Source organism: Mastigoproctus giganteus, chromosome 9, assembly GCF_048544385.1.
Source record: "Mastigoproctus giganteus isolate SK-2022 chromosome 9, ASM4854438v1, whole genome shotgun sequence".
NCBI lineage: Eukaryota > Metazoa > Arthropoda > Arachnida > Uropygi > Thelyphonidae > Mastigoproctus > Mastigoproctus giganteus.
The window spans coordinates 135,595,868-135,607,223 of NC_143583.1; the positions used below are offsets into that span (position 1 = coordinate 135,595,868).

Below are 11,356 nucleotides of genomic sequence, written 5' to 3' on the forward strand. Positions count from 1 at the left end.
TTGCAAAAAATTAAATTAGGATCATAAAATCAAGAGTTTTTACTGTATGATTTGGGCATCCTACTCAGAATTTTTCTAGTAAATACCATGTCATAATAGATGAACATAGTTAAAACCTCAAAAGATGTATCAGTTTGAAAGATTTTTAAGAAATTTAAGTGATCAGAATTTAAGAAATCCATTTTTAGTGACATGTTCATACATGAATAATTTTTTCATAATATTGTTTTTTTTTAAATTGCCGTTATATACAGTATTTGATAATCGTAACACTTATTTTCTCAGTAGCATAAACCATTTTTATTGATTTTATAATTCATAAATGAATTAGCCATTTTATTTAATTATATATTTTATGTTGATTATTGTATTAATTTTTTATATTTCTCCTTCCTCCATACTACAGTTTTATTAATATGTAATTAGTATAATTTACGACAATCTAAATTCCAGGCTGATATATTTCAGTTATTTTTATTTCTTTTATTCTTTTACCGTATTTTTCTTACAACAACAACTTCTAATCACCAAGCACAATTTGTCAGGTAAGAATTGTTTATTGATCAGAAGTTTTATACAGGCTGGCCTCGATTAACGCGATTAATTCATCCCACGAGTGCATCGCGCAAAACGGAAACACGTTAATAGAATATAATAATCAATAGGAAAAATTATAATTGGTCCTTGACCTACTGGAATGTCCATAAAGAATTTTAAAAATACCTTTTAAATAACTTTTTAACCGTATACAATGTAAAAGATAATGAAAATAATTATGGAATTAAATGTTTATTGCATAAAACAGCGGTTCCCAAACTGTGCACGGAATATTTTAAATTTTCGAGGGAAACACAGTGATACTCGGCATCTGTCGGACACCGCACAAACTGCTAGCTCGAGGTAGTTCAGTTTCAGCATTTCTTATTAAGTTGTTTGGACCTAACTACTAAACGGAACTGTTAGGTATTTCTTTTGGTCTGGATGCGCCTTGAAAAAATTACTGACACTAAGGGTGCCGTGAACCGAGAAAGTTTGGGAACCTCTGACATAAAATACACAATGAAAAAATGACTGTTGCGGAAATATTTGAACAGTGTTGACTTTCTCTTTTCATCAATGAATTTCCGATGGCCAACAACAATCTTCTCTGGCCCCTGGCGAAATAAATATCGCAGAAAACCTCAAACCTTTTGTTTGAGGTTCTCTGCGATACGAAAGATTTCATCTAATTCTTTTACCGTTATCTCCTTCGCGGTAACATTTTCATCTAGCTCATTTAAAAACTTGAATTTTTATGCAAGTGTACATTGAGTTTATTAGCAGGAGACAAACAAGTAACACGTCTTCTTCCGATGGTTGATGGAACACGCTGAGGCGGCAGCAGGCAAAAATTTGTTTATTGGCCGTACGACTCGCGGTAAGCTTAACGCACAATTCAAATCTTTTTTAAACTATCACATAAAAAAAAAAAAAAAAAAAAAAGATCGCGTTAACTGGAAATTTGCATCGTGTAAAGTGAAAAGTGGTATAATTTTCAAATAGCGTTAACTGAAAATCGCGTTAATCGAACTTGCATTATGCAAGGCCTGGCTGTACTATGAAACTAATGCAACAATTGAATTATACTTGGCACAATGTGATTCTGCTACATAATACCAAGATACCTAACAGTCAAATTAAAATAAAATCATAAAATAAAAAACAAAGTAAAGTGACTGTCAAGTCGAGTAGTGTAATTGCATGACTCCATGGCCCAGGAGGTGAACTGTTACACCCACCAATGGGAGAGTGTTACATCCACAGTAAATGAAATAAAGTATAGGAAATTCACAAGATCCACTTCTTCAGCTGTTGTGAATTCCAAAAGAATTGATTGTATTTTGATTGTTCACCACTGTCTTGCAAAATGTTAATAGATGTCTCTATATGTTCCAGATACAGTATAGAAAATTTAACTCAGAAATATAAATATAACAAATGCTATGAAACAAATTAAATGAAATGTGAATTTATACATTCACCCCTACTAGTCGACAGGTCTAAACTAAATGCAAATATGCACACTAACTTGTAAAAAATCATAATAATCAGAATTAACATAAATAAATAGTCAAGTATAATCAATTCATTAAGGTAAACCAAATGACAGAATAAGTTAAGTTAAAACAAAATATAATGAGGAGTGTTTATGAACAATCAAACTGAAAAGGAAAGTGGAGCAGAATGGGGATGGGTCCAAAAGAAAATACCCTAGACTGTGTTATGTCGATATAAAAATCAACTTTGTTACAAAGACATATGGTTATGTATCCAACACTATTGTACGAGAAAAAAATAATAATTTTTTTGAAAAATTTAGTGCAGCAAACATGCAACACTTTCTGAGTTTAGTTTGTTTGTTACTTTCTATACTGTATCTAGTTATATAAGATTATTTGGCTGGACAGCACTTGATCATTTTTAAATTCACATGGGCTGAGGTTCTCCGGAGAAGTAATTTTTGTGAGTTCCTTGTTTTTATATCATTTCATTTATTATGGATAAACCACAATGAATGAAATAAAAATAGCAACCTGGGACATCTACCAACCCTTTGTGGGTGTAAGGGTATGTCTCTTGGAACAGGGATTCATACATTTACACTACTAGAAGTGAGTGTCACTTTACTTGATTTTTTATTTTTATTTGAATGTTAGGATATCACAGTACTTAGGTAGCAGAACGTCACCTTGTCAAGAATTAATTAAGAGTTCAGGGAAACTGCTATTTAGGGAGAGAGGCATAATATAGATACATATTTATCTGATGATATGGGCCAAAGTAATGCTTGCACACATCTCATGCATTCTTATTTGTTGTCACATTTGCCAATATTGGCAGTATGTTCTGAGGGAAGGAGCATTTTGAATAAGTGGGAAGCCAATGCTCACGCTTTAAGAGGTATGTCAGGGTAAAAAACTGTATGAGAACACTTAGTCTTAAACGTGTTTACAGTAATGTCAGAAGAGTTGTCAAATAAAAGCAGTGAATTTGAACTCCTAGTTGGGACAACTAATACCGATATAATAGGGCTAGCGAATCCGATGATGCAATGGGGAATGATAAGTTTCACTAATGGCATGTATAATGTATTTAGGGAAGACAAAGAAGACAGAAGGAATGGTGGGAGTCTTGAATCTTATCAAAGCAGACTAAGCATGAAAAGTTATGCATGCTAGTATAGAGTAGTATATAGTAGAGTCTGTGTGGTATGAGATAGTTGGAAACAAACAACATATAATGAGAGTAGGAATAATCTACAGACTGAAAGATTTTGAGGATTATGATGAGAGCCTCTACATGCAAGTGGAATGGGCTAGCAAAATGTAAGGGCCTTATTGATTGGAGCAAGTGGCAGAGAAACTTACCATAGAGTACAAAATTTTTAAATCATCCAGATGACTGTTATTTGTATCAGCATGTTAAGGAAAGTAATTGGGGGAAGAAAATTCTAGACCTGATCATCCCACGAACCAGGTGATATAGGACTTGACAACAAAAGAAAGGAGGAAGTGATATTGGAGTTCTAAGTTGGATGATGAGGAGAGAGGTAGTAGTTTTAAAAGACAAAGGAATGAGTTTTAATTTCAGGCAAGGAAATTATAATAGTAGACAGCTTAAGGTGCTATATGATGTCTATTAACTGAGAAGATAGCTGAGAGAGTGAAAATACATTAGAATTATTCCTTTAAAGTTGTGGTCACAGAAGTCTTGAACGTGTATATACCTTTAAGTAAGTACAGCATAAGGAGAAATTTGCATGTATTCAGGATGCAATAGAATCACTTCTGTTATAACATGATGGTTTGCATACCTGACGGCCATATCTGATGGACAGACGTTGCAGCTATTAGCATTTTGGAAGAGAACAGAATGCTTGAGTACCATTTGGACAAGAATTAAGATTACTACTCTAAGACTGTTCAAAATCGAGTTTGGATAATAACTGTTTTACAATTGTTGCAGGCTTTAGTTTAGGCAGAAAAGTTGAGATTTGGATACAAGCCATTTGTAGTATGATACTTTCTTATCTTGAACAGTCTTAGCACATTTTTTGGAAAGCAAAGGTGCCTAGAGGAACACTAACATTGACTGTGTACTTTGGGTTTTTGGTGAGGAAAGATCAAGAGTCTAAGGTCTAAGGATGAGATTTTAAGGTGGGATGCAGAATAAAAGATTTCATCCCTCAAAGAATAAGTTCACTGACACAATCTAAGCAAACATTGGGATTTGAAGAATTAAAATGTAATTCAGCCAAAGAAAAGAGGAATAGGAATTGCACAGATCAACCCTTTTCAAGTTGTTTTAATGGCAAATGATTTGTGGCTGAGTATTGGCTGTGAGAGAGAGAGAGAGAGAGAGAGAGAGAGAGAGAGAGAGAGAGAGAGAGAGAGAGAGAGAGAGAGAGATATTCTGTTGAGGAAGAGATCAAGTTGTGATCTGAGGTGCCTAGAGGATTACTAACTTTGAGTCTGTAGTTTGAAAGGTTGTTGGCAACGAAAAGATCAAGAGAATTGTGTGTGCACGTGAGTTCTAAGTTAGATAACAAAATAAATTTGCAGAATCTATTACAAGTATTGTTTGTTTACATTTTGTAAAACTTCATCTTGTGAATAGACATGAAAAAGGTGCTAAAGTATTAAATTTAATATTCTCCTCTGCTACATGTGGTAACAAGGAGATGCTGCTTTAGGCGAAGTGACATTTCAATATTAATGTAGTTCCATTCATGGGAAGGAAACCAACTGAAAAACTACACGTCATTGCTTTGATTTTTTACAAAGTAATATGTACATATTATATTTTGTGTCAAATTTTCCTACGTGGTAATATACTTTTATAAATATGAATACAACATATATGCAGATAAATTGTTATTGTCACATTTACAAGTTTCTTTCATTTTGCAGATTATCTGGGGTTTTGATTATCCTGAAAAATTTTTTCTCACCCACCCCTGATAATCATAAGTCTACTTTATCTCTAAAGTTAAAATCCAATGTGATAATGATTTGCTGTCTCACATTGTTTATCTGTTTGGTTGTCCATTATAATTATCATTGTCATTTGGCTTGTAACACATGCTCATGCGCTGTTTGCTTTCCAGACTGACTAAATATATAACACTCACATGTCTTTACTATTTTAGAATCTGTGCTTGTTAACCAAAAGACAACCCCTTGCCCCCATGCCTGTCCTTTCCGTACATTGTACTGGTGTATTGAAATTCTGCTTCCTCAGTATCAGTATGATATTGTGTTTCTCGTATTCGTATAATATCAGCATTTGATGGCTTAAACCAGTATTTCATCAAATTCGTCAGCTTTATTTACTGTGCTCCTGTCATTAATGTATAAGCAAGTAAATGTGTGCCTGTTTGTGTTTATAATAATTCTAATGCAGCCTATATAAGAGCATCTAGCAGAACCCTGTAACAACCCACCCTCCATGCATTCCTTGTAACATTCCCCTCCATTCTTTTTCCTACAGCATATCACAGTAGAAGCAATGCAAGAATTGCTTCTACTTCTGCTCATGACTGTCATTTAACTGTTAGTCTGTGTGTTGTCCCACCTACTGCCCTGACTAGCAGTTTTCCAAACCATCTCACATTTCTTCGATAGCACCAGCAAATATTCTTGCACTCCTATTCAAGTGTATCCCAGCTCTATAAAAACATTTCCTTCTGTTAACAACCACAGGCCATGCTGTGAAAAATTTTTTGCCCATGAGCCATTCACAATCTTTCTGAGGCCCAAATGATTGATAAAGCTCGGATTGTGAACTGCCTCTTGTTTTCCCTTATCAAAATTCCAGATACTTTCAAATTCAGCAACAATGCTTGCCTTTTTCTTAACATCGCCTCATATCTTTTCTTTTAAGTAATGCATCTCTTTCTGATTGCCTATACATAATTATCATCAGTACCTACGTGTGCATGACATTTTTGTGTCCTTAAAAGATAATTGTTCCACACAATATCACTCTTTTGATCCTGGCAGTCATTTCCCAGTCCTGTTAAACCTTTCTTTACTGCACAAAATATTCCCCTTTCCCTGACATTTGTGGTGATCTCCCCATGCAGCTAGATGCATTAGGGCAGGCTCTAGTATTGGGATTTTTTCATCAAAATCTTAAATTTCTGCTCAGTTTGCATTAGTAGCAATCGTAGAGGCATATGATGCAAGCAAGTTTATACAGCATCAGCAAAAAAAAAAAAAATAAAAATAAAAATAAACAAATAATATCCTAATTTCACCCATCCATTCGCTTTAAAAGTTTGTCCAGTTCTTCCCTGAATTTATTTAAACTATCAACTTCCACAATGACAGCTGGAAGTTTGTTCCAGCAATCAACTACCTGCTGGTTAAAGGCAAATTTCTGCACATCTATTCTACAACTGTCTTTCCACAATTTGAATTTATGCCCCCTCGGGTTTGTAATCTGAGCAAGAGGAAGAATCCTGTCAGCATTGAGCCTGCTCAAACCATTCAAGGCATTATACAATCAGATTACCTTGCAGGTGCCTACTCTCCAGAATGTTCAATTCCAGCTATAGTCAGTTCTACATACATGTACTACACACATTGCAAGCAGTAAAGCCTTAATTTGCGGGAGAAAAATTATCTTTGCCAAGCACTCCCCTAAGCCAAGACATTTTCACTGCTCTAGGACATGTGCTTTGCTGATATAGTCCAAGGTGTAACTTCAGTTCAAAAATTAGATTAAACCTACAACACTATACCGCAGTACTATACTACTACCACAATAACACTTATATAATTAATGACAATAATAAAATACTATACTATTTACAGATATTATAACAATATATGTATTATTTATAACATACTTATAGTATTAATTATCCACCTACAACATTATACTTTCATACAGTGCTGTTCATTTTTACACCTAAATGTAACTTTTAAACTGTTAGATTTATGAAGTTCCTGCCAAAATTGCCTGTAGCAATGGCTGTATATATATTAAACTATAGCTTTTGGACATTCAAACAAATGAAAAATAAGAACTAAAGCTAGGAGTACAGTAAAACAAATTTGGTTAAATCTTAAAAATGAATATTGTAAGGATATTGGAGGCATAGTGCCACCCAGATATAAGGGATGTGAGATTGTTTTTTGGTTGATGCTGAATAAGCTTGCTTCCTTACATCATTGCCACCACCACTGATACAATTTACAATGTTAAAAAAAAAAACAAAAAAAAACCAGCAGAAGTTAAATGAAAGTGATGATTTCATTGACCAGTCTAGATTGCCTCACTACCCATTATCTGAAGTACTGATGGTACTTTGGTTTTACAGTTAAGTAAAGATCTTTTAACTAAAACTCTTATTGTTTGTTTTCAATTTTAAATTTTAGAAAATTGTTGAAATTTATTCCACATGAAAAATTTAAAATAATACTAAGAATACTGAGATCTTTTGTCTTTTCTGCCCTCCTTTATGGGGCGTCTCCGTAGCCAGGTGGGAAGGAGCAACAGTGCGTAGCACATGCTTCTTGATTAAACCGGGGTTCGAGCCCGTCACCACCAAATGCGGAGGATGCGGAAAGGTCAGGGAATGACCACCGCATGACCTGGAGCAATATGGCCTTAGTTGCTAATGCTCCTTAAAAAAAAAAAACCAAACCAAACCAAACCCTCCTTTATGGAGCTGAGGCCTGGACACTGACAAAGAAGACCCAGAATAAGTTAAATGCTTTTGAGATATGGTGTAACAGACAAATGTTAAAAGTGTCATGGACTGATAAGATAAAGAATGATGAGATCATGAGATGGATGAAGAAATAGACAGAAATAACTAACACCATTAAGGAGAGGAAACTAGAATATTTAGGACATATGATGAGGAATGACAAATATAAGATGTTGCAATTGATAATCCAGGGCAAGGTAAATGGAAAAAGAAGTCGAAGGAAAGGAAGGAAATCTTGGTTGGCAAACCTCAGAGTGGTATGATCAGATTAATGAGGGTTTGTTCAGGACTTCTACCTCACATTCACCCATTGCAAAGATGGCAGCCAACCTCTGCAAAGAGACTGCACACTGAAGAAGATACTTATTTAGGCTCAGCTTTATATTTGTATACAGTTAATAAATTATTTTTATGTGCTCTCAAATGGCACAAACCAAGAGAGGTTGTATTTCTGACTGCACAATTGCTCCCCTTGAACTTAATTCTGAGGAATAATAGAGGGAAAATTTCATAGCATTCCCCCCCCCCAAAAAAAAATCTGTTGTTATAAATTATATATGATATTTAATTTTAATTCTTAATCTTTAGTTTTAATATTTTAAATTTATAAGTAATTTTTATATTAAAAAGTTAGTCATTCAAAATGTTATTAATTTTTAGGAATTGGAACTTATGCTTGAGGCAAATGGTATTACACTTTCACAGTCCACGTGGCATCCATCTAGCGAAAATGATCTTCAGGCTCTTATAAAGAATGAAGCAGCACACCACAATATAATGTTTAGTAGTGCCCCGTCTACTACTATTTCTAGTGTAAATTCTCCCTTTTCTCCAAATGTTTTAACCGTCAATCAAGAAGGACTTTCTGCAGTACCGACTACAAATAACAGTAATAATAGTAGTACTACTAGTGTTCCTTCAGCTAGTAACCTTTCTCAGTACAATAGTGCCTTTCAGTTTTTAGATGTGAAACAAGAACCTCAAACAACTCCTTCTCCAAGCCCCAGTTCTGGACTTAGCTCAGTTCCTAGTGCAAGTCCTGCACTTCCCTTTGGTCAGTTAGATGAAATTATGATGGAGGACGAGCATCCTGTTACTGGTGATCCAATGTTGTCAGCTCATGACCCTTTTTCTCCTGATAGTATGGACTTCATGGCATAGTTTTTTGGGGTGCCATTCACAACATGCTTGAAAAGCTCTTAGTAGTAAGGAGAGTGATACTATCCAGATGGGATAGTGTTCTTGCCTTTACATTATATTAAGATATGACTGATTTGACTGTACAGTTGGAAGGAGATAAAAAGCATGTATGGGTAGACAGTAACTCAAAAAATGCTGAAATAAGAAATATAAAGCCCAAGTTATTAATGGTATTATTTTACTCTTGATGATATTTAGAGTATATTGTAAATAGGGTATATTATATTTTCTGTTTTAAGTTTATATAGTTGTTATGGTAAGCTCAAACCAAAAACCACGCTGTTTATAGCATGTGTTAAACCATGTTCTAGCATAGTGATATATATGGCTGTACACATAAGCCATGTATAAAAATGATTTTTCATAGAAAGTTGTGCAAGCATGTGTTTGTTTGTCTCTGTGTGTGTGCGTGTGCACTTTTCTTAGAACAGCATTTCTCAAACTTGTTTGCATACTGTTGGTGGCATGCAAAGGTAAAGAAAAAATATCATTACCAATTATGTTACAGCTGCTGTTTTTTCATTCATTCACCATATATATAGATAATAAAATAGATTCTTGAGTGATTCTGAGCCTCTGGACTCTTTCAGATAATGAGGTACCAAATGTTTACTCAATAATTTAAAATGGTAAACAGTTGCATATTCTGAAACTCAGTTCAGATTGAATAATATTTATTCTGCAGTTTTTTATCTCTTACTATTGCCATTTTATAATATTCTAAACACCTGAGGTTTCAATAATGAACATTATTGATGTTTTGATCCTTTTTTAAAAAAAAAAAAAAAAAAAAAAAAAAAAAATTATGGTCTTGTACAAAATCTTAAAACTTATGTTGTTCCTTGTTTGGTGTGCCTGGCTACTTGCACTTTTTGTTTTATGAATTGGGGGAGATATGCATATTGCAGAAGGAATATGAAGTTTTTTAAACAATTTTTTAAACTTGCTTTTGTGTTTTAATTTTATCAGTTCTCTCTGCTCATTAAAATTCTCATTACACCTTTGACTACAAACACCATTTTATCATTAATTTTATTTGCTGACTGTCTACTTTGCGTCGTCAGTTGGTGACGACGACGACATCGAAAGCTTCTCGTCCAGCTCTTGGGTTTTTCAAACACGCGAATCTTCTTCATAATTTTATAAATGACAACCAGGAAAACGTGGTGCACTTCCTCTTCCTAGAGACATGTTTTTAAATTAATTAATCTGTTAATATAATTGGGAACTTTTACTCTCCTTTATGTAAATCTAACCCTAACCAATACAGATATAGATGTGAGTACTAAGATAATAAGCTTTGCTAAGAATCTTAAAAAATGCAGATGTATGACATTTAAGTGCATTCAGAAGTATGTCTTCTCCATTTCGATAGTTGCTGATTGAGTAGGCAAAATTCTGCATAAAATGAGGCTGTAGCTGTTGGAGTTTGTCTTACTAGATTTTGATAGATTACATCTATAGGCAAGTAGTCAGATGGTTGTGGATAGCAAAATCAATCTGCTGTTGATGATAAAAAACCTATATAACCACGGTACTGTAAGTTGGCTGTAAGTGGGATAAGATAAGAAAAGTTGATTAAAAATTTCTCATTTCGTTAGAGAACTTTCAAAATATGTAATTCTTTATTCTTTATATGTGCCATTTTGTACCTTACATCTTGTACAAACATCTTGTACCTTACTATCTGAGCAAGCCCTTGGAGGTTCCTGCTGACATGAAATTACATTAAAGTTTAGTTTAATGCCTAGAAATGTTCAAATGCAGCACAAGCCTAACACTGTTAATTTTCAATGAAGCTGCAGCTGGTAACACTTTGTGATTCACCCTTGCCAGAATCAAGATAAATTGAGCTTGACTCCTGAACTTAGCTTTTAGGTAATGTTTATTAGTTGCACTAGCAGAACATTAGCAATGGCAAGTGGTATGTGGAATTTTGCCTGGTAAATATCTGGAATAAGTCATGTGGAAATTTTTCATTTAATGAAAAACTTAGATGGACTCCAACTGATTATCAGACAGTTCTTTGCATAAAGTATATATAGAAGAAGAAAAAAATCTAAATACCAATCCATTTGGCAAACTTAAAAAATAAAACTTATTCCTGTACTCTTTCTGATTTTCTTTTTTATAACCCTATAACTCTCTGCATGCTTTACATCTTGGGTAAATACTCTTAATACCTGCTTATTCAAAATAAATAATCTTCAAAAAAATGTAATCTCTGCAGAATAGGCCCATATTCCAAACACTTTTGGCAAAATAACATGTCGGTTATTTTTATATCATCTTTTATATAACTCAATTTCTCTGGTTTTAGTGCAGTGATTGTCTTTAAACATTTTACTTTAACAAAACATTTTTGAGAATTTTTACAAAATTTTGTTAAGAGGAAGT

The 11,356-nt window shown here is 33.9% G+C and overlaps 1 protein-coding gene across 1 annotated transcript in view; it reads left to right on the forward strand.

Annotated features, from left to right (window-relative positions):
* Window positions 1-9,499, forward strand: part of LOC150080760 (microphthalmia-associated transcription factor-like) — a 129,663-nt gene extending 120,164 nt beyond the window's left edge. The window contains exon 8 of the mRNA XM_090381032.1: window positions 8,420-9,499. Within this exon, the coding sequence (XP_090237158.1) occupies window positions 8,420-8,920 (501 nt within the window). The 3' untranslated portion in view covers window positions 8,921-9,499. The remainder of the gene's footprint in view (window positions 1-8,419) is intronic.
* The last annotated feature ends 1,857 nt before the right edge of the window (window positions 9,500-11,356 follow it).